This window comes from Plectropomus leopardus, chromosome 11 (genome assembly GCF_026936395.1).
Source record: "Plectropomus leopardus strain MGB_pleo_1.0 chromosome 11, ASM2693639v1, whole genome shotgun sequence".
Taxonomy (NCBI): domain Eukaryota; kingdom Metazoa; phylum Chordata; class Actinopteri; order Perciformes; family Serranidae; genus Plectropomus; species Plectropomus leopardus.
In genome coordinates, this window is record NC_142186.1 from 8,852,187 (window position 1) to 8,877,143 (window position 24,957).

At 42.0% G+C, this 24,957-nt stretch overlaps 1 protein-coding gene across 1 annotated transcript in view; it reads right to left on the reverse strand.

Annotated features, from left to right (window-relative positions):
* Positions 1-943: 943 nt before the first annotated feature.
* emc2 (ER membrane protein complex subunit 2) overlaps positions 944-24,957 on the reverse strand; it is a 30,935-nt gene continuing 6,921 nt past the window's right edge. The window contains exons 5-11 of the mRNA XM_042490376.2: positions 23,169-23,226; positions 17,020-17,105; positions 16,663-16,722; positions 11,792-11,873; positions 11,423-11,533; positions 9,604-9,708; positions 944-1,611 (exon numbers count right to left, since the gene is read on the reverse strand). Coding sequence (XP_042346310.1) covers positions 1,525-1,611; positions 9,604-9,708; positions 11,423-11,533; positions 11,792-11,873; positions 16,663-16,722; positions 17,020-17,105; positions 23,169-23,226 — 589 coding nt within the window. The 3' untranslated portion in view covers positions 944-1,524. The remainder of the gene's footprint in view (positions 1,612-9,603; positions 9,709-11,422; positions 11,534-11,791; positions 11,874-16,662; positions 16,723-17,019; positions 17,106-23,168; positions 23,227-24,957) is intronic.

Genomic DNA, 24,957 nt, shown 5'->3' on the forward strand with positions numbered 1-24,957 from the left:
GTGTCAGTAAGTGCCATTACTGGGTAAAACATGACTATTTCAGTACAGGGTTTCCCACACATTTATTTATTTGTGGCAGCCTGCCACAATTAAAACATCTGCTGCCACGTATTGATTTTATATTTTTGGAGTTGGACTGTTCATTAGGAGCGCTACTGGAATGTTTGGTTGTTCATTGCACCTTTCAGAGGGTACTCTGGGCACAGACAGAGCAGCAGAATGCCAGGCGCAGTGAAAATTAAACTTAACCGTTCATTCTGCTGGGTGTAATAGTTTGCTTTCACTCGCTTCTCCAGCAGCTGCTCCTCTCATCCATCTATGTGATCTTAGCTCTGACTGGATTGACGGATCAATTATCCACCCAGCGACTCACAGTGCTGCTGAGGAAAAAAATAATTCATGAGAAGCTACACTTGCGCTACGTTCACAGACCCACAAAAACATTTAGATAGGGGACACAGAGTGATAAAAAAAAGTTTAAAGTTTAAAAACAGAAGTTTGCTAACCCTCCACAGTTGAGATACATGGAAAGCAGGGATTCATGACATTGTATTTTTTTTCAATTCTATCCAATATACTGATATAAAAACAACTCCTTTGGCCAATAACAGATATCGATATTGATATATCCACTTTTTTTCCCCAACTAAATTCAATGATCATCAGATTTCCTCTGAAATGGAATTAACATCATATTATGCATTCTCTCATTGTAATGGCCCACTAACAGATGGAGACATCGATGCTTTTCAGTGTATCATTTTCATTCATTATGCAAAATTTAAAAAATACTTCAACTTCGAGCTGATGTTTTGATGTTTTCACTTTGTCAATTAAAAAAAAAAAAGGTTAGCTGCCAATACCAATGACATGCCAATATTATCACGCATCCCTAATGGCAATCCCACAAAAAACCGACTTACTGATGCCACAAATAAGAATATGAATCTGCAATCAGTCCTACTTTTATTAAAACATTTTGATAGATTAGACAAAAGAAAAAACAAGTTTATTAGATAAAGATGTTTCATTTACAGATAGTACGGAAACATTAAAGGACCTCAGTGCAGACAGGTGGGATCGCCACAGTCTTTATAAATAGCTTTAACTGTACAGCTTGTTATCTTCCCGGGTCACAGAGTTATAGCCTTGATGTGGATGTGCTAATATCAGTTAGAGATTAACCTAAAAGACAGTATGAGATAGGGATGGATAAAGTAATCCAGACATGTGGAATTGCATCTGGGTTAATACTAAGTAGAACTTGTTAAAATAAGTTGGAGTACTTGGAATTTGTCGCTTCCAGATGGGTGGGGAAATCTTTGCACTTGAGGGAAACAAATGTCTTCCATTGTCCATGTCGAGTTCAATTAATTACAGAACTGAAGTTGAAGGGATAAAAAAAAAAAGAAATGTGTTAAAGATCCGGTTGTGGTCACATTGCAAGGCTATATGAGCTGCCATGTCGCTCCAAGTGGCTGTGTGTGAACAGGAGGGAAGGAGGAAGGTGCAGACGAAGGGCATCTAAGACATGGTGATCTGCATGGACTCCAGCATCTCCTCCACCGCCTTCACGGAGCATTTGTTCTCCTTGGTTCCACGGCCGGCCAGCTTCATGTCAGAAAAGAGGGGTGAAAGGCAGAGAGAGTCGGACAGAGAGAGAAAGGGAGGAGGAAGAAAAGAGAACATCAGCTCATTAGGTCTCTCCGCCAACTAAAGCAATAGAGAGCCAAACACGCTTGAACGCAGCATCACAGAGGCCATGATAACCTCATCCACCCTGAATCACACTTCACAGGGTTTGCAAAGCTAGACGCAAAAAGAATCAGAGAATAACAACAGTGGTCACTGGATAGAATTGGTAAACAGGTCATAAAATACCTCTAAATCAGCAGGTTGCTCAATTGTTGCATAAGTGACATTTTAGTTCTGTGTGTGTGAGATTTCTGAAACAGGATGCCCTCATGATTAGTCCACTTCCATGGCCTCTAGTACACGAGTATGTAACACTTTGCTCTAATTTCTGCTCTTTGTCCAAAGGCTTTCACAGGAAGTGCCGCAAATTATAATCCACTAGTACATCCAGGGTTACTCATGCGTGCACATACAGGCACACACTTTTTCTACCAAATTACACACTGCAACAGCTGAGGCAACCCCTGAAAAAATATCAGTGAGAGAGACAACTTCCTTGACCTTGGGCAGGGAACCAGGGATATAATAAAGGGATCAGTCTAATTAACCTCACTTCACCCACATTTATAGACAGACATAAATCTTTATGAAATCTCTAAAGGAAGTTAGAAATATGCTTTTAAATATGTCTTCTGAGCTACAATGAGACGTAAAATAAAGCCACATTAACACTATTACTTATTGTTAATGTACAAGCATACTAGCCTAGTGCTAGTTGCTGATGTTAAGCTGGTATGGTGGCCACCGTAGTTTAGCATGATAGCATGCTAACATTTAAGGGTGATGGAAGCGTCATTAGTTTTGTGGGTATTTTGTCATAAACACATCAGACAGGCAATACTTCATCCACATGAGGCTCTCGTCACCTGTTAACCCTTTTGAGGGAAAACTGTCCAGCAGTCTGCATAGATGGCAACAACATGCATATACACTGCAATATGCAGTTTAAATTCATAACACGATTAATAGGGTTGCTGTGTAGATGGTTGGAAAAACAATGAATAAAAAAACAAAACTGCTTCCCTGCCATGTCGCTAGAAGATAACAACTCGTAATTTTGTTTCAAGCTACAGACCAGAATGGCACTGCATTATCACCAATTCTATGTACCATTCGGGGAGAAAAAACATTACCTTAAACATTGAGGAGAGAAAAGTAAGAAATGCAGAGAAGCTATTGTGCAGTGGATTAATGAAGGCTTTCACATTGAGCTTTGAGGCACATGATAAATCTCATAATTCACTGTCAGTGTGCTGAATCGCTAAATGAGGCTGGTAGCTCAACCCTTACTTATTAAGGTGTCACAAGCACACAGGCTCAGGAAAGGTTGCAGAAGAATTATTGGACATGTCCATCAGACAAACGCGTGTTTAACAGAAATAAAAGCATACAGATGTGTCAAAAATAATGATCCAAACACACTGTCTTGACATCCATAGCAGCTTTGGCTGTCTAGAACCCACAAGGTTGAGTGGCCATGCGTCGGTCTGATGTATTGGAAAAAATTTAAAGCTGTTGATAGAACTAAATAAAAAGTCAAAGGGATCATAAAGGTTAGTACAATTTGTCGAAAGAATATCTTTGCAAATGTATGTAGAAATATGTAAGTTATATGTAGTCATGTGACAACAACATTTTTAAGACTTCACACATCCCTAAACTTGGAAAGGTAAAAGCAAGGGTTAAATCAGGATTTTTTTAGTTTAGTTTAGTTTTTTTTTTGTTGTTTTAATTTTTTTAACCTTTCTTCATGCAGGTAATCTCATTGACACACGGGGTCTCATTCTCAATAGAGACCTGTTTCGGACAGCATACAACATGAAAGTTAGTTACAGACACACAGATTAATCAGTACAGTACAAACAACATTTAAGTAAAAGTAACAAGTGGAAGCAGATTAAAAATACTATAAACAGGAACAAGTTTCCAAAGATGCTTTGCCAGGTTTAAATTGGGATTCAGCCAGCAAAAACTCCAGAGCTCTGATCCCATACCCCCCTGACTACCCACCAGATCAGCAAACTTTCTGTTGCTGCCAATACACAGATTAGACAAGGGCTACAAAGACAGGCCTAAGCTGTTAAATTGGAATTCGGATTTTATCTACTTGGACGAGCCCCCCCCCCAAGTACAGTCGATGTGCTGGACAGCACCGGTCCAATTTAACCCTGGAGTGAACTCCAACAGAGAATTTGAAAAAAATCAAACATGGTAAAAATCAAGAAAAACATTTTAAAGAAAGGCTGCCGCTGTGCAAAAGCATTGCAACTATGATACCAACAACTACAACACAGTGGAACAACAAAGGACAAGCAGGAGGCAACAGCACCACGGAATCCTTTCAATTAAATCATTATAAAAACACCATTACCCCGAGTGAAACACAGGCAGGGGATACAGTTTCAGTGCTGCCTCTGGACAAGAGAGCACATCCTGCACGTCCTCCGAGGAGAGAGATGAGGCCCTTGAGAGCATGTGCACACTTGGTTAAACAGAAGCACACACGCTCACCGTAAACATAATAATTTCTATACTTGAGACACGCACAGCTGGCTGACGAAATTGAAGCCTTGTGCCCTCACCAAGACCAGCTTGGCTTTCTTCCAAAACCACACAGTCCTTCCTCTGTGTTTTATCTTTTGGTGGAATAACACAGCAAAACAGACAACAATCAACGCTATGTTCAACATGAAGCAACGTTTTAATGGTGTGAGACATTTATTCATTCAACCTTTGGCCATGTTCAGGCTTCTACAAACAGGAACTAACTGTAGCCTAAACCTAGCCTATACTGTATTTCCATGGCTAAAGTTTTTTCCTTCCTCTTTTGCCAAACTCCATCTTAGGGCAATTGGCTAAGGTGTGCAATTTGCTACGTAATTTCCAAGTGTGACTCATTCTTCTACATTTAGAGTGTGTGTGTGTGTGTGTGTGTGTGTGTGTGTGTGGTGGGGTAGCTATAATGATCAGTGCATTTCATTGCCTTGCTGCCTAATGCGCCATTACCCCGGGCCGGTAGTCAATTATCTCCTCAGCCTGAGGTGAGACCACCACATTAACTTCTGCCCTGTTCTACAACAGTGGGAGCAAACCAGACAGCTCCACATCTATTTAGAGCATCTGATAATAGAGTCATGACGCAGTGGAAGCCTGTGGTCCGTGACAGAGGAGCTAATCAGAGAATCTGTTTCGAGAGTTAGGGCAGGAGGGCATACCATGTAGTGCTGCTTTGAAGCCCCCTGCACCTACGACCCACACATCTCCATGTCTTTTACATGTCAGCCGACCCCACCAAAGTAATTACATTTCTTTTTAAATGGGCCCCCAGTCCATCGTGACCTTTAGCTGACATCTGCTCCCACTTGCACTCACCTGCCTACCTTTTTCTCACACTGAAGTATGACAATCACCAGGTACCAGGGCCTAATAAAAGTGGACGACTGACACGAGCAACGCTTTAAAGAGGCCATCAATCAGCAGCGCAAGCTCGCAGCAGCCTGCAGCTGTCTGACGATGGCCCGATCCCTTTTAAAAGATCTCAGGAGTCATTTAAGTGGAGGTGGGAAGGCAACCTTACGCCTTGTCATTTAACTTGTCTCACACAGCAACCAAAAACAACATCTACAGGCACACGTGCGTAGTGCCAGGCTTCACATACTGTGCATACACATCCCAGCACAACCTCACTATTACCAGGCAACTTAAATAAATAAAACACCAGGGCAGGAGCAGAGGGGCGGCATGAAACTCACATCATGTTCCCTGGAAGACAAAGGTGTGACTGACTGAGGTGTCTCATTATCGTAACCAGGGGGTCAAAGCAACGTAGGGTCAAACGTTTTAACACTTAAGCTTTGTTCACTGGCCTCTAGTAGTTTTTCAGTATTTCAGTCTTTCGTCATGACAAATCAACTGAAAATTGCTCTGAGCCATACATCATTACCTATAATAGTGATGCCCAAATAATCTTCCTGATTGAAATATAACTTCAGTCCTGTAAATCCATTTAGAGGTGTGAAAGATAAATATGTTCCGCAACACAGAATTGATGCATAATGAGTTAAATAAGAAATAGGGACATTTTTCTGTCAAAATCTCTCCCATGTTCCACCCTTTTTATCATCCACAGAACAGGGCTGCAGGCTGGAGTGAGTCTCTCTCAATGGGATGTTTGAAATATCAGCTATGTGCATTGACTAATTGTCAGGCGAAAGCAGGGTTTTAGTGCTGCCCGAGCACACTGAACGAAGCTCTGACACTTCTTTTCTCCAAATAAAGATTAGAATATGTGTCGTCACATTATCCAATCACAAATAACATACATTTTTTAAACACGTCATCCAAGAGAGACAATAAAAACAGATGGAGTGGTCGAAGATGTCATATTGAAATTTAAGGTGTGCTGATTGATTCACGTCATTATCTCATGTACTGAGAAACATTACAAGTTAAAGTTCCACCTTAAAAGGTGCCAGCAGTTGCTCCAGTTAATTAAATTATTTTTTCTCAGTCTGCAGCTGCTGCGAGAGGCTGCAAACATCCTTTCATTTTAAAGTTTTAGTTTACTCTTGTCACGATATGAAACAGTGGTGGCTCGGGCATGAGCAGAGTGTTAATTCTCTAATGACCAATCAAAGGACTGCACTGTTTCTAGCTTCCTTGTTTAGTGCCAGATCAGTGTGCTAGGTACCTTAAAGCAGAAGGGTGACGAAAAATAAGGACGGTTCCAAAGGTATTAAAGGTACCATCCACAACTTTTCACAATGGTAATGAACTGAGCTTTACTGAACCAACCTGGTGGTGGAAAGTAAATGCAGTAGGGTTGTAATTAAATACAGAAGGTTATACTTAAAAAGGTATAAAATCAGTGAATCTCCTGAACTCAGGACATGGGAGTATGTAAAATGACAGGTAGTGTTGCATTTATTTGAATGCACTTAATGTCTGCACTTGTCTGTGTTAACCACTTTACCCCTGTTTCTGCACTATTTATGTATTTTTATGTGGCAGCCTTTATGTTCAGTTTCCCTTAGGACAAATAAGGTAATCCTGAATCCTGAAAATCACTGCCAAGTGTTGATTCCACATCTGAGATCTGTGCCCATCAAGATATTAATACAAAGGATCTATTGAACTGTATAGTCTTGTCTTATGTAAGGCAGAGTTTGGGTAGCAAATAGCAATCTATTTGATTTATTAAAGCCAACATCACCAAAAACAGATGTGTGTTCCCTGTCTGTGGGTAAACCCTCTGCCACACCTCCCTGGCAATGAAAACATTTAAGCAAGAAAAACATGTGCTACACTACTGGTTAGGCTACTGTCTAATCCCTGTAACAAGTTTCAGATGAAGTCCTAAAGTAATGTTATAATAGGTCTGTTTCCAAGCTTATCTGATGTACTTACGAATCCATTATTGGCAATTGCCAGGCCGTACATAACTAGTTTGAATTATAAATAAAAAGTTTAAACAGTTTTGTGTAATATGTCAACAGAAAAAGGAGGTGAAGTTACAGACAGTATCATGATTTCTGGCGGTCCTGTCAAAGCCTGATGCCTCAGATCCCTCTCAAGTTCCACTGATGTTCTTCAGATATTTGGACACTGCTGAGTTCCCTCAAAATATGATTCTCTTTTTTCACACTTTGTCCCTCTCCCTCTCTTTGGGCCTCTGATTTATGATAAAAACGTTTGCAGTTTGAGATATTCATCTTGTCTCCTGCTGGGATCAAAGACTTTCGAAGACATGAGGTGAGGTCAGCAAGCGTCGTGATCAAAGTGACGAGTAGTGTGGACTTGACATCAGTCGAGGCATCTGATTGACTAATCTTATTGACCAAACCACCTCTGCATTTTTCTATTTATCAAGATCTCGATCTAAGATCTAAACCTGTTAACCTAAACAAAACAAGCTGCACCTCTTCAGTTAGTATATTCCACTTTCAGAAGAAAATAAAAGCTTAAATCTCCTCCATGACACTTCTATGAGAGCACTGAAAGAGAGCAGCCATTCACCGTGGCGTTACTCACGTGCAGACTTTTTCCAATAGAGCCCTCAAACTTGTCTCAGCGCTCGACATGTGAAATGTGTCTATATGGCAAGGACAGCCCAGTGCGGTGAGACGAGGTCTTTAGAGGCTCAGTGGGGAGCCCCTCTCTCTCAACAGGACCCACACATGCTCAGCAAGAAACCGCTTATTACATGTTTAACCATCAATGCCCAAATAAGCAACACATATGGCCGACATGGCAAATAAGATTGCTTTTGAATATGGTTTCATACTTGGGTTGCTATGACAACAGCATAAACTATTTTTAGTGATACCATCTGAGTAGCTCTTCAATTTTTCCCCTGCTTGCGCAGTGTGCATGTGCAGATACTAATATGTGAGCATACTTTTATGCCCCCAGTTTGTCCACTTTGCTACTGTCTGTACAGCGATGGGTCAGAGTCATTCAAAAAAATCTTCTCAAAAAATCCACAAATGGACACAAACGGGTTCACTGGCCAGCAATAGTCAGATTTAATTTCAGGAGGTCTAATTCAAATCACTTTTCAGATAAGTTGATATAATATTAAATGTTCATCAACTTAAAAAACGTATTTTGCCTTACATAAAACTAGGCTGTCTATGCTGTAGAAAGACACAAATACTTTTGAAATTGGAGCTAAATGACCAGAGAAAAACAGAGAAAAAGGACTGCTTTTTCTCAAAAAGGTAGAAAACCTTCAACTACCACAATGCACAGCAACATACCAGACCAATAAACACCCCAGCTGGTGGGTGACACAATGCGAGCTCGTCCATTTAACACATTGGCAGCCGACTGGTAACAAACAATGTATCACAGCTTAACAGTAAGCTAAAAAATTTTAGGTGAGAAATGGTCTTTTATAATTGATTACTGCTGCTTAGTTTTAACGTTTTGACGTTTCTTCTTTCTTTTTTTGGGGGGGGCATACATTTTCACTATGCAGAAAGCAGTATGGCGTCCACTTTCTGTTCACAAACTTTCGCTATTACAGCTAAAGAGGGCATCAAAATATGTTTCTGAAAACATTTTAGAAGAGGAATAAGCAGTGCAGCAACAAACTCTCCCTTTATATTTGATCAGCACTGCCTAGTTTTACCATTTGATCAGATTTCAGTCCGAGTTTGAGAGACAGATAGAGTGAAGGAGGGGCAGTTCTGTCAGCTTGTATACTCTTTGTGTCCACGGTGGCGGTTTGGGTGGTGGGCAATACAAAAATGTAGAGGTATAGCCTGCCATTCAAGAAAGAATCCTTTAAAGGAAAGATGCAACTGAAAAACATTAAAATCTACAATTAGGCTTGTGAATTTTCTCCTCGATTCAGTTCAAAGGCACTTGACGGTCAATGAACCTCACTTTGAGAACCACTGAACTAGACAACTCTCTGCTACAGTTTAGCGTGATTGTGGTCCTCGGAGAGTCAGCCTGTGGCTCTGCGAGGAGCTCATCTGTGAGGCCGGGGTGTGGAATAAAGTCTTAGCAGACGTTGTGGCCTTAAATCAACACATTAACAGTAAATGTACCCAGACACACTGAAAGACACCGGGGTTGTTATTACAACACTGCAAGTCGAAAGCATCCTTCAGGACTGCTGTGCATTCAGGGGTCACTCGGTGGTGGTGAATGCTTTTCACATACTATGCAAATGAGGGGATTTCTGGATGTCTGGATATTGTGTGCAAATGTCCCGTGGAAGCTGAGACACAACAGAAGAGAAACGATTGGTGGTTTGCAGTGTCTGGCGGACTGAATTGGGGATGTGGGAAAAAGTAAAAAGATGTCTTTCAGTTGGAGGGACACCAAAGATATGGAGGCTAGAATAACATATAGAGTGAAGCTATTATCATGCCTAAAGACAATGGTTATGTGACTCACCTTATAAGCTCTATTTATTTGATTGGCAGCCCAGGCCGCGTACTTCATATTGTCCTTCTTCACCTTGGCACTGACTTTTGGACTGGCAGCGATGTAACTTGCCGACTAGAGGGAAAACAGAAAACGGGAAGGAGTAGCAAAAGGGGAGAACAGATGAAGGGGGTGTTCTTATATCAAAACTTGGTGAAACAGCAATAAAAGCGTAATTGAGATGAATGTGCAACCACTCTTACCATCTACCACTCTACTAGTCATTGTGGCAGAAGGAAGAGAAAAAACAGACCTTGGCCTGATGACACAGGAGAAATCATTTATGGGGAGGGAAAAAGTGAGTGTTTTAATGCTTCATACGTAAATTGTCACTTAACGGGGCCTAATTTCTCCAACACCATCGATTCACTGCGATGAAAGGACCTTGTATGTCTTTACAAAAAAAAAAAAGAAAAAAGAAAAAAGAGCGGCGCGCAGTGAGAGGAGCGCTATGTGAATCACGGTCTCTGCCTGCTCCCATTCGAACCACAAATCCCATGTCTTTCCCATGTTCCTGCCATCATCTCCACACAGCAAACCCCAGAGGGCTTACCCTGCGTGCACTTCAAAGCGCTCCCTACCAGTGTGCTGAAACTTTAACTACACACTAATCAACCTGGCCCTGTTTTTTCGATAAAATGGTTTGGCTTCTGTATTTTTTAGTAAGCATTTTCTTTCTTTTTTAACTCAAGAGCAATCTTAATTTAGATTATATCAACCCAGGCAGGCTATCCCAGTTATGGAGGGGAATCCCCATGCAAGTGTTGTGAGTAACCAACCCACAACCCAACTGTGGTCAGTGCTACCAGGTCTCCTGTCGAACCGCCACAGATGGTATGAGATGGTGAAAGTTTCCTGTCCCTTCACTGAACTTCTTGCACCTGTCAAGACGCAGACCACCGAGACTTGCTGACAATCTGCAAAACACGCTCTTAAGGCGCAAACTCCCACCTGAAGTATTCATTAAAGAGCCAAGTGTCAGCGGATGACTTGTCAGGAAACCGTGCTGGGGCCTGCTCTGTCTCCACATAAGCGTGAGAGTTAACAGAAGCGAACGTCTTGGGTTTGACGCTGCCCTGCGCCTCCTGTGCTACACCTCGGAGCACTTTCAGAGGTGTTTGGACTACCTGAGGAATCCCAGTGCAGCACAGAGAGAAAACACTGGGGCTCTCTGTGTTCGACCTGCTTCCCCTCTCCACCTTTTATTCCCTGCGCTGCTTCGTTTGTGTTTTTATGTCAAGTCTCGACTTACATATGATGCATTGGCACTTGCAGACAACATCCTGTTTAAACAAATATGTAGATGAAAGGGGCCGTTGGGCCAAAACTACAATCAAACTGGCACCTGGTCGGATAATTTGCCAGTGACAAAATGCTTGCAGCAGTGGTACCGCTCTCCCTCTTTCCCTTTTTTTACTCCGGGACTACTTTATTTATTTAAGTCATAAACATAAAAAAGGTCTCACCAAAGGGGTATTATTACTAAAATAAAGAGCTCCAGAGGGGCAGACTTTTCCGATGCTGGAGTTCACCGTCTGAGTCAGCACTGAGCTGACCTGTCTGAGAGCCCCTTCTTTGCTCCCCCCAAAAACACACTTATATATATATACACACACACACACACACACACACACACACAGTACAGTTGGGCTTGACACACTCAGTGGCCAGCCTCAACCTTGACAAACCACAGGGTTACAAAAAAGGCTCTACTGTTTTTGTTTTTTTCTTCCACTCCCTATTTCTTTCTCTCCCACTCTCTCTCTCTTCATGCAAAGCAAGTACTCACCATGTACAGACCAAACAATGCCCTCATGTTTCTGTTGTTCAGCCTCAGTGCCTGGGCAAAATACTTTCTGGACAGCTCCAGGTTTTCCAGCCCCCCCTGGGTGTACTTCACCTGTGTGAGGAGGTATTAAAACATGGCCAATAAGCTGTGCTAAAGGGCAGCTTGAGCAATGACAGCATGACATCTGAATAAGCAACACATGACAACCTCATGTAAACACATCTCCTTTCATGAGCCCGTATTCCCAGTGACGTTAAGTGCGTGTTGGTGTCTCTTGCTTTTTACAGAGAGGCGCCATTCACAGAGAGCTAATATTTATTCCACAGTTTGCCCCCGTGCTTGATGACGGACGTCCAGGCGGGTACCTACCTCAGCGTACTGCTCACAGTACAAGTGATTGTGAGGGTTGGTCATCATCAGCTCCTCCAGACAAAACGCGGCTTTTCCATAGCTGTGGAAATGACAAGAAAAACAGTCAGCCGATTGATACAGCTGTGGATGTGTCATCCTTTCGCTTGCTCAACTGTGAAGCACAACAGCCATGCCCAATAAATTCACAGGTATAAATTTGAGCTGAAAACGACGTGGGGTCAGTTGACATGCAGTGGACTTCAAGTTGTGGGGATCCGTAAAGATCCACCACATGACATGATGTTTATTTACACACTTGCTGTAAAGGTTACTCAGTCCAGACAGCTGGCAAAGGTAAGAGCCTATCTAGTGTGGTGATTCTCCCTCCTTTGGGGACACTGAGGATCAATCTTGTCCGTCTGTGTGTTTTTTCAGCCTTTAATGTGTAGTTAACTACCTTCCTGAGGTCAGCACTACAGTAAGAGCTGGCACACTGTGCCTATACTCAGATGAGATCACTTCTCAGCAGCAGACTGCTGAGCTGTTGACCTCACACTAATCTGCTGCCACTCCACTTCCAATACACAGTTTCCCCTTCACGGGCCCAGGCCAAGACGAGCTGAGATACAGTATATCATTGAACACAAAGTCATAAAACGGCTGTGCACCTAACAAAACAGAAGCCAATTCACACAGACAGAGGCAGAAGCACAACTACCGACAGAAAACGGGGCTGCTCTGCGTGTCTATCAACACGTCCAAGCACCATGAAGGTCATTCTTTGTAGCCAAGCCTTCACCTCTTAAGCAATGCTAATTTCTCCTTTTGCTTTGCAAGATTTTACAAAAGCTGCCCCTTGAAAGTTGGAGATTCAGTTCTGACCGCCAGTCTGGTCGCAGACTCTCAGTTGGCTGAGATAGCTTCAAGTCGTCAAGTCTTTTTTTTTCTGTGTAGTGTTCTTCTGGGGACGTTTTGGTTCCCAAACTTTGTTGCGGAGTGAGTGCTCTCAACTTTCACACTGCTCTTTGATACACAGAGATGCAGGCAGCAGCACAGAGGAGGAGTAAGGAGAGACCATCTTTTTAGAGGTGGTGAATTTACAGCTCACCGCAGCTTAATACAATACAGTCTCATGAATGCTGCTGTCACACTGAACTTCTCGAGGAGCCCCAAATAAAATCTGAAACTGGAAAACAAAACAAATAACTTGCTAAATACTCGTTTTGAACTGCCCAATCCGTTTTGACTGGCATGATTCAAAGTCAGGTACAGCCCTAGATTCTACACATTTTTTACACAGTAGTTGTGCTATAGGGCTGCTATAAAGTCCCCTTCTCTATGCCACCTTTGCATTTTTTACACAAAACCAAACAACTGCAGCATCATGCCGCTCCAGTGTTTGATTTTAGACAGCATGCCAGCATTGTGAAAGCAAAAGAGGTGAAAGGGGCATGAGATTTACCACAAAAACATCTACCACTAGCGTGCCGTATAACATACACATTGGCAGCGTTTTCTAAACAATAACAATGGCATGGCATGGTAATATCAATCATGTACCTTTTTGTCCTCTGCTTGGACAGTAAGGAGCCCCTGAATCCCACTGCTTCCCTTATTTGCAGACATTCACAACCACTACTATTCTTCAAGTTAGCAGCTAACTTCTGCTGTCTTCTTTTTTAAATCTCTTGTTGTGGGTCGCACACATAACACGCCGTCAAATCGTCACAACCACCTCGCCCATGATCTTGTCTTGCTGGCTGTCCCTTGACCACAGACCTCTATTTGGCACTGTTTATACCTCTGCTGCTGGCTCAAAGGAGAGATAACTCCGTCCCCCAATTATGCCATCATAGCTTTTATACAGAACAGCATGCTGTTGCTTGCATCAACAGACTTCTGCACCGGGCTACATGGGGAGCAATTTTACTGCTTGTGAAATCAAAGGAAATGCAGGCGGGAACTAAATATCCAAATGTTGCTCGCCACAACATGAAGAATCAGTCTATATAAAGTCTGCCATGGTAACTAGCTAAAAGATTAACAGCATAGGAGGGAAAGGAAGGTGGGGACAGAGAAAGAAAGGAATAAACAGGGGGAAGGGGGTTTGGTAGAGGGGGGAGATCAGAGGGCTGGGAAGGCTGGTGGGGGGGGCTGCTTACAATTACCATTTCCTCTCCATAAAGACTTTCAGATGTGCTCATGCAGTGGCCATGGCCTGCAACAGAGCCCGCTCCATCAGCCATCAGCCAGAATCCTGTACCCGAGCCAGACCCTTACCTCTTCTACTCTCCCTCTAAGCCATCTAACCCCACCATCACCGAGCGGCTCTCTATGGCAGCTCCTAAGCTCGCTCTTAAACCACAGTGCTTGAGGAAAGGTTGTAGCCACCATCATGTGCGAGACTGTAAGAATCGTATTTGTTTCTTTTGGAGGTTAGCAAAACCATCAGCAGCAGCTTTCGCCCCATTTCAATACCACATTCTGACTGCATATAAGACAAAAATGGATTCAGACTGGGCAAAGTATGTTTGAAAAAATTATTACTATTTATCCTGTAATTCTGGATGACCGGTCCAATTTTGTCAGTCTGGTAAGCTGCATTAGAATGAGAGCCAGCAGCAGATTCCGATAGTTGCAAACAGACAAAATAATCTCCTGTCTAAACACCGCTGGAAAAAGGATTGTTTTAACAGTGTCAACTCAGAGGCTATTAATTACGTTTTTTAATGTGTGAACACCGATGTCTGCTGCAACCCCAACAATGGCAGTGCGGAGACACACTGCTTTGTTTACTTTTAGCTCCCAGGGTGTTGCGCAGTGAGGGGAGGAGAGTTTATTTCTCTTCCTCGCTCCTCCGTCACCCTGTGTTTTCTCTGGCTTGGGGGGGAAAGAAAAGTGCCACCACCTTCTCCTGGGAATTTCACAGCAAGTGCGCTCTCCTTCTGCCCCCCCCTCTCTGCTCTATCCCTCTGGAAAAGAGTGGCGATAATGCCTGGCTATCCGGAAGAGGAGGAGGAGGGGAAACGGGGAGTTTGTAACCCAAAATAAAGAAAACAAAGAAAAGAAATTGACACGCCTGTAGATAAGGGGCTGTGGGAGTGAATGGTGTGATATTAGAAGTGTTGGGATAAGCTGGGAGATAATCCGCTCACCCCTGGATTTCCTCTGGCTACTACAGCAATAAAGCCTCCCAGACAAAAGCATGAAATATCCAATAAGTAGCCTTCTCACCGTGCTGCACATTCCTGCAGCCGCTGCCCTCGTACCAGAGCAACCGAGCAGCCAAAGAGTCACACACACACACACACACACACATGCAAGTATAAAACCAAACTACAGACACTGCTTCACTAACTTCTGAGCCGCAGACAATTAAGGAGGGATAAAAGATGACACAAACAAAATAATTTTTTCTTACAATGCTCCTGTCTGTCTGGCAGTTCTCCTTGGCGACTGAGATATCAGCAGGAGGCCGGGGAGTCTTTTTACTCTCATATGTAGGAGAGGAGGCTTAAGACTGAAATCCTATTAAACTACTCTTATGTGACAAACATGGACAGAGCTCCATTCAGACCCCTGGCTGAGTTAGGCATCTCACCGCCTTCCATTGTGGCCATCCAACGGCCCTCTGGAGATCAAGCCATCAGTCTGATGTGAAGCTCTCTTAAACTGACAGATACATCATCAACATATGGTGGCCTTACTGGAAACAGATCATTGCTTTCTGAGGCACTTTCTTATATGATTAGCATCTGTAATTTAAGGAAGCGTTCACCCTAAAACAGCAACTTAACACCCAGGAGATACACCTCAAGTACTCACTTCAAAAAGTATTTATTTGGCCATGCAGGATGTTTGGAGCAATCGCCTGTTCATCCAAAAGCAACAGACATGAACGTGAATTTGTTCGTCTTGGTGGCAAAAAATGTGATGCTATGCCAACTTTTTAAGCACTTGTTGAAAATTACTTATGTTTCTTTTTTGGCTTAATTATTTCTTACGTAAAGTGTGTTTTTGAATTAAATACAACATCAATACAGTGCAATATTGCAGGTTTTTTTGTGTGGCAATATCGTATCGTTACACGGATGCCAGAGATCAATTTTGTTTGTGTAAATTGTAAAATTGCCAATTCAAATTCAACTTTTGGTAGCCTACTAGAACAATATAAGTGCTTTTTCAGTCCACTAGGTGTGTGTATATATATATATATATATATATATATATATATATATATATATATTATATTATACATTTTCTGATATTTCTACTCCATCGAGATATGTACCATGTCTGCCCTGTCATAGCAATTCATCAAAGATGCTGTTTTGAAATACAAACAATACATACTAGATCATCTTTGTAATGAAAAAGGGAGCGTATTTTGTCTTCCAACTGTATTAAAATCAATTTTCAGTTTACCCACTGCAACTGGTGGAAATGTCTTGCTTGAATTGTCTATTGACTTAAATGGGTTGTAATGGCAAAGGTGGGTCACAGCATCACAGCAAAGACTGTGAGCTATTGCTTCAAAGCTGCGTTTTGAGCAGGCAGGCAGAAAAGTACATAATGGAGAAAATGTAGCCCTCCTGTCACATCTAGCAGCACTCCTAAATGGATGTATTAGTATAAAAAGGTGACTCAGCCTTTTTCAAAATTCTGCTCTTAAAGCTTCATAACAACATTTTTAAATCACACTTGCCAAGCTTTGTTTATGGTGATGAATAACTCTTTTGGGCTAAATCTGAAAATGCGGCTCTTGTGTTCTGTGCAAAGTAAATCATCCTTGAGATTTAGCCTAACTGATATAAAAGAAATGTTACGGTGCATAAAAAATAGCAAATACTAAAATTACATTTTTGCTTTAATTATAAAAATGCATTTACTCGTGTTCGTTGATGTAGAGCTCTGATAACTCGTGCCACGCCTCCTGGTCCCCAACAAACCTGTAAACACAAAATGACAGTAAATAATCTTCCTCAAACATAGTTACACACATTAAATCACAACAGTTATTTTGAAACAGAGAATGCATTTGTAACACAGCAAGGTAAAAATGTACGTGTAAAATAAGCTATTACAATAATGACAGCCATCCAACTGTCAAGGTAGGAGACAGACTTTGCTGGCATTTCATGCAGTTGTGCCAGCTCGATTGAAAGCAAACTTCGTTTTTAATTAAAATGAAAAGCTAGGGGAGGAGGGGGTGTCTGACCCTTTCCCCCTCTTGTAGAAACACTCACTGCTCCAGATACTCATTGAGCTCCCGGATGGCTTCAGCGCTCTTCCCCTGGGCCTTCAGTATGGAGATCTTGCGTTTCCTTGCTGCCTGTGGAGCAGAGAGTAAACAGGATTAGGAGCTCAGCTCCTCGAGTGTTTGTCTGGAGGGGGGTGAGAGGATGAGTGAGTGTAAGAGTTGTGAGTTGAAGTGTGTACATCACAATCCTGTTCCAAGTTTCGCTGTGAGACTGAATCATTTTTATAAGATGAATCAGCACTTTGGTGTATTGCAACTGCAGGCGTGAAAATAAACAGACAAAAGTCACGTTCGACAGTTAAGTTTGTCAAGTTTACTCATATCTAAATGGGGACATTAAATCGATATAAGCCGATCACGACGTAATTGGAGATAGTTAGTGGCCGTGTCCGACAGGAGATGGACACACAAATTATGAGTCAGTGTTTGGGAGTAGAAATGAGCTCAGTGGCTGAGATAAAGCGGTGAGTCATCCTCTAACCAAGTGGGGAAAATGGCACACTCCCCCAAACCCCAACCCCTGTCTTCCTGCCGGCACGGCACGCATCTAGCACTGCACCAGCCCAACTTACATCAGCTGAAAATTGCTTTCCGCTTCGTTTTGATGTTGAAGTGACCTTAAGGTGGATTAGATTCTCATCAATCTGAATTAGAAAGTATTACTCCTGCTGCTGCGACTTTTCCAAATGTTTTACTTCCCCCAGACTCCCCCCTCCTCCTCCTGCTTTCGGTAGTAAGTGAAAACCCTAACGGGAGGCTGCCGCTCCATTAGAAGCGCACTGCCCTGCCACAGCCTATTTTATTTATGGACTGGCACTTGATTGAGTAGGGCTTCCTCTCTTGCTCTCCTAACCAAAGCCATTGAGGGTTGTGCATGAGTCATGTCTAGGGTGCTGTAAATTTGGGCCCCTTCTGACACTGCCATCACAAGAAATCCACTTATCCATCAAGCCGGGACAGGGACCTGCAGAGACGCTGCAGCCTCAACTGACAAGCAATATTTCAGTCTCTCAGAGAGAGAAAAAAAAGTGAGCAGGCAACAGTACAACATCTTGATAAAACAAAGAAGGTTTCTGACAACAACAGTAAAGAATTCTACCCACACCACAACGTACGTTATTCCCAAACACACTGTCACATATCAAGAAGCAGGTACTTTTAGTATCAGGGTGGTCTAAAGGCATATGGAGGAAAATGTCAAGAAGTTATAAAAGAAAAGTGCACTGTAAAATCTTACAAATTATTATTACTTAAAATAATCTTGGAAAATTAAAGTAAACGTGACTATTAATCTTATGTTTACTTTATATACAGGTGTTAAGTTTACAAAAAAGCTTTTGCAACTTAAAAATGAAAGTGAAATTATGTATTTCTCTCTAAGTCTGACTTAACTTGATCACAACAAAGACGATTTTGCCAGTGATGAAGTTAAGAGATCTGCGAGCAGAATACAGATATATATATAGCACTGTAAACTTGGTTTACTGAGGTTGCTAAAACTAAGAAAGATGGGTTTATGTGATATTGTGTCAAGTTTCTGTTCATGTGTTTGTGTCCACTTCCTGTTTTATTTTGAAATGTGTTCTCATTGTGTTTAGTGCTACTTTTACTTCCTGAGCTTTCCCGCTTTTTTGATAGCCTCATGTGTTTCACCTGTCTTATTTCACTCATCTGTGTGCATCAGTGCATCAGTGATCAGCTCTTGTGTATTTAAAGCCCAGTGTGTCTTCCACTTAGTTGCCAGACTGTCAATGTCAGCCTGGTGTGTTCATGCTCTCCAGCCTTTTTTCGTTGTGTTCGCTCACCTGGTTTCTGACTTTTTTACTTCTGTGATTTCCCTGAATGTACTTTTCTGCCTACATATGTATGATTTCTGCTTCCTTCAGTAAAGATTTGGATTTGATAAACTGTGGCTGGTGTTTGGTGCTTTTCTCTGCATCGGAGTCCCAGTTTTGTTCTAAATCATTACAATTTCATCAAATTTGTCATTTTTAACTTGCAACAACGTCACAAAATTAAGTGCATATAATTAAATGTAAGTAAACATAACAATTAGATAAAAAGCAAGCATAAATTAAGACTTGTTTTTTACTTACAATTTTTAACGCAATCGCTTTCCAAATTTTTTTACAAGTAAAATCAACTTTTCAGATTTTACAGTGTGAAAGGTCAACCCTTACTCTGCATGTCCTACGTGTATAAAACAAAGATCACACCATTTTACATCCAGTGCATTTCACCAGAGCTCTGCGATTCAGGAATTTATACTCACTTCAGACCAAATTACAAGCATGTGGGATCTCTCCTCATCCAATACCAAAAAAGGGAAGCAGAAAAAAAATTAAACAAACACTACAGCCATGTTGAATGTGGATTTTTGCACTTGTGCGCTCCCCGCCATCACCACACCCACCTCTCTTCTCTCCCAGCTTTTTTTTTTCTTTTCCAGATAAAGAACCACTTGGGGCTCAAAGGAACATATGGAAGTTGGTAGCCCAGAGAGTCACACGGCACTTTATTAAACGAGAAGCAATTCCAAACCACTCCTCTCTCTCCTCCTTTCTCTAACTAATGATCCAGAAAAACCTGGCAGTGGGTCTGATCCCTCTGTTGTCGTGATTCTTTTTTAATTAGCGCTCTGAGGAGACCTCAGGAGTGAGGACTGGATTATTTACATCACCCCTGGCTCTTTGCTGCGACCTACCGCAACCTTTCTTTATAATAAGAAACATCACAGCGAGGGTGGCACACCTAGCACTGTACACACGTGAAATTAGATGGAGGAAAAAAGGGGATGGGAAGTGATAGAGCAGGTCTATACAAATATTAATGTTTCATAATGCTGTTTATGGTTTATTTACATCTGTACATAACAGCAAAAGAGGTGTGTATTTTCATATATCAATATATTATATCAATACATAATATTTTTTAACTGCAAGTCAACGTTATTTTGTGGATATACTTCACATTCATGCGGTCGAAAAAATTCTGAATTAGGGCCTTAAATTTCAAAAGACTTGACTCAAACATGTATAATCTTGTCCTTCAATCAATCTGTAATTGCATATGATTGCGGGTCAACCTCAGGAGTCGTCTATGTGACCTCAGTGGCTTGTTTAAGAAATACTAGCTTTTTATATCGAACAATTAGGGTGAAATGAGAGCGTTGGAATCCAATATTAATGCAATCACTGAGTCAACTCAGTGTTAAAAACAATAATAAACTGGTGAATCCTTGTACGCAAATGTTGAGGGTTCTGCATAATCGAAAATACTCACATGAAGAAATAAAAAGGTGGAAAAAAAATGCATCTACGCACACAGACAAGAATTTTGCCAGATCATTGCTGTAGGTATTGGAACATAGCAAGCAATGGAAGGGCTAAGAGTTTGAAACATTTTTTGGACGCCGCCATGGCAAAAAAACCTTGAGCAATTTTTGTTGATTCAACAATTTTGGTTAATGGGTACCACATCTATTCCACAGCCTGTAATTACAACAGCTCAGTTTCCAATCTCTGCTTCGCATGCTGGGATGCCTCGCAAGTCTTCCTTGTGGTCGCCAATTTTCCGCCATTTCTCAGGCCCGTCCCCTGCCCGATTCTTAAGAGCATGTTGGAGAACATGCAGGGAGGAGACAGCCCTCACTCCAAGACAGGTGACCTAAACGATGCCATCGTATCACCGCTCCACCCTCCACCACTACGCCCAAGTCAGTCCCACAACGATTGTGGGAAAGAGGTTTAAGGTTAACATCCCATGCACAGAAGAGCTATTTGTCTGTTTTGTTCCATTCCCGGCCCCGGGTATGACTGACAGCCTCACTCGCTAGGGTGGCAGTATCCAGCATGCAGAGATCAGGAAACCGACCATTCCCTTTCCGAGGATGTCCCTGCAATCCCCAGAGGACCTGTGCCATGTCGGGGAGGTGCCCTGGGATTCACTGAAACTGCAACTCCCATTGTCAAAACAGTGGTTAAATGTGAAGCTTTTTTTTTTTGCAGATCACACCAATTACTTAAACTAAAATTTGCTAGAACAACACCCTTTTTTGTACATGAAAATGACAGCGTTACAAGAAAATAACGGGATTTATGGCTTTTATTCCAATCTTGTATTGAACAGCATAACTCGGACAATATTACCCAAAGTATTCACTGTAATCTTCCCTGTGCTATTGCCTTGTCAGACATGGATCAAGACTTCAGCAGAAATTAGGAAAGCAGACCATCATGCAAATGTTTCTGCTTGTTATTTGTGTCGCCAGAGATGCAAGAGCCATGACTGAGAAATTATAATGAAGTCAGCCAGTAATTCATTGTTTGTTCAGTAGTATTTTGATTCAGGCAGCATCATTTTTGGGACCGTATACCCTTACAGTATGCTACCAATTACAAAAGAAATTCTATTTGTACTTCAGTTATAATTTGGGCAAAAATACTCTAACGACTAGTGCACACTTTTGTTGTGAAATTCAGCGTATCCCTTGCCGTAAAAGAAATTATATCCCGTGACCCAAACCGCTCTTTAAATTGAAATATAAGTGAGGAGAGCAGCCCATGAAAACAGTCCTGTCTCTTGTTTTTAAGGCTGACATGCCAATCTGACTTGCAAACTTCCAACAGCAACAAAACCAGAAAATAAACAGAGATGTTCCTGACAAAGTGAAGGTGGGAGGCAGCAGCTGTGGCTAGATAAAGACAAGGGAGCAGTCACTGTTGCCCCATTTACAAAGCCTCTTCAAGGGGAGAACTTCCTACCATTATACAGCCTTGCCAGTCTACATACAAGGTGCAATTGTGGAATAGGGGGACGGAGGTATTAACAGCGCTGAAACAATGTAGTATTAAATAGAGTATTAAAAAGCAGCTAATAAAAGTTAGAAGCTACCTGAATGACAGAGAACTGTGGTCGTGAACAACATTAAAATTCGGGAGTTCCTTACTACAAGCCAAGGACAAAACTGACTGCAATATAATAAAGGAGATAAATGATTGCTATTTCCAGGTTGTGCCATTGTTATTATTTATAAATGGCTGCACATGCCTATGTTATGTCACACTGGGGGCAGATGACACTTTTGATTCCACAATGCCGGCATGCTGTCTAAAATCACTGGAGTGCATTGATAGTTTGGTTTGGTTCTGTGTGAAAATACAAAGGTAGCATAAAGATGTGACTTCATAGCAGTCCTATTGCTCCATCTCTGTGTAAAAAAGGCTTCTTAGAGGAGGTGGGGTGGTGTGCATCAAAGCAAGATTAGTTTTATTTTTGTAGTTTTCTATTTGTTTAAGGCAGACAACCGATGATGTGAATAACCTCATATGGCATCCAAAGCACAAATGTCTGTGCTGTGTCTGCACTCTGCCAGCTGAGAGAATATGTTTCATATATCTAAAGCGATCCATATGTCAAGCATGGCACATGAAACTTGTCGAACATCTTTGGGGTGAGGGGTGAGGGGTTTAGCCAAAATAAATAAGGTCATGGTTTCTTTTGAAAAACCCCTTAAAAAGATTTATTTTCTCGCATGGCCACACATCCTTATGGAAACAATTAACAGCAGGTACATGATGTTTTGGGTTGGTGGTGTGGGATTGGCAGGACATGGGCTAGACATGCTTCTGCAAGTCATTTCACAGAGATGAATAGGAAATTGAGAAGATAGCAAGAGCAGAGCTTCAGAAAGGTCATTGTCTGCTTTGACATTAGCAGACTTTGCACCTGAAGCTCGTTGACGGCAATGGAGAAGGTGGGACAAGAGATCAGCCCCGTTTGTTCGGGATGGGGGTCTGAAAGATGCTGTAAATCACCGTCTTCAAAGGCCAGACCTTTATTTACGTTTTACTTCCACCAAACATGTCTGCCACTGACTAAGACCATGAATCACCCACCCACCCAGCCCCCCCCCTCCCTTGAACACTTCTCAGTTGTGTGGGTGAAAGGCTGATGAGCTCTGTGGTTGAGGTCAGAGAGGCCAAGGGGAGTTTAACTTAGCAAACTCACACTGCTAACACCAAAGTGCCTCGGCAGATTTAAAGCCTTCCAAAAAGCTGAGACCACAAAGTGAAGCAAAGTAGAATGCTAAGCTGAGGGATTTTTCCCCTTTCTTTCCCGACTCCTCAGTCTTACCGTATTGGTGGGGTCGTCTTGGAGAATGGCATCGTAGTGCTTGTTGGCCTCGTCGTACCTTCAGAGAGAGAGAGAACGAGAGAGAGAAAAAAGAATACAAATTTGTTTTTTAACCAATCCCAGTCCGCAGTCGGGTAAAATTAGGTGGTGGGGAAATCAAACACAGTTCAAAGTAATCAAGTTTCTGTATACAGCATGGCAGGTTCCTGTGATTACAGTGAGACTGTACAGAAATCAGTGGTGATCTAAAGAAAGAAATAAACACTCGCTTAAGTTTAGGTTGCCGGTCACACGGCTGACATTGCGAGAGGCTTATATCGGTTCACAGTGACTCATGAAATCAATACAAACAAAGCGCTGTTTCGAATATTGTATTTTCATTCTGATTGTATCCAGTTTGATTCACCTTTAAACAAAATCAAATTGCTGCTTTAACATCCGTCCAGATCTGCAGCTAAGTTGTTGGTTCAGTTGTCTGTCTCTTGGCCCGTACATAAAACCACAAAACACACATGTGAACCTGATAAGCAACAATATCCAACACAGCGTGCCTCAAACTGCTGGCCTGAGCCCACATGATTCTGTTTAAAGGGGAAATTTATGAGCTGTAAATATCAAATCATACGGTAAAGAAATCTGGAAATAGGAGGTATGTTCACTTCACTTGTCATGTCAAATCAGGCGCTGAAGGATGATTTCTGGTATTTTTTTTTCTTTTTTTTTCGATTAGGGGCAAACTGCAACGCTGATGTTTCGGCAGCCAAAGACAGGACTCAGTGATCAGAAACTGTCCCGCCCACCGCCAGCAACAGACAGAAGCAACTCTGGTTCCCATTAGCACTGAGAAGCCCCACTTCCAGCGCTGCTGCTTCCCTCACATTCACTTTATTACTCAGCCACACGTTAGGAGATTTCAGATGGCACCGGGCGACCACTCACGAGCCACTTTGATTTGCCTTATTTATTTAGGAACCGTGTGTGCGTGTGTGGAGGGGGAGGGGCCTTGCTGTTTGAAGCTGTGTCATTCAAGTGGAGCTCTGTCTGCTGCCAATTAGATCCCAGTGTGTCGTTTATTTAATCTGACAGCGCCGAAGCAATCACTCTCAATTATCACATAAACTCTGACATAACCGATAAACCAGTAATGGTGATCTGGGTGGGGACTGTGAGTAAACAGATTGAATTACACTTACTTTAGCTCAGCACAGACTAAAATACCCGCTGTTTATCTTTCTTGCTCACGCCCTTCATTCTGCTTACTTTTTTTTATGAACTGCCGATTCATAAATAAAACGCATTGCTTTGCAGGGAGGGTGACAACGCTGAGATTGTGGTGACATGCAACTTAGGCTTGGGCGGAAGCTATTTTTACTGATTGAAAATCTGTTATATATGAACAATACTGTGTTTTTTTTCATATGCAGATTATTTCATTTATTTTTTTGAATGTTCGAAATTAAGTACATACAATTCAATTTCTTCATGTCTTCCAGCACCGCAAAAACAAACGCGGACAATGTGAATACACACTGCTCACGTATGCATTGTGGCCCGGGCGTACCCTCCAGGGCATGTGATGTGCACAAGCATCCTCATTACAGCCTCCCCAGTATGAAATTAATACAAAGAAGAGGGGACAGTATTTAAAAATCACAATGTCAGGATTTTTAAATACCCTGGTATACCGTATGATCCCGCAAATGCCTCATGTCAATATTTACAGGGCCAAGACATACTCGCAGTACAGAGATCAGAACAGGACAAGAAATGGAGCATGAAAATAGGAAGG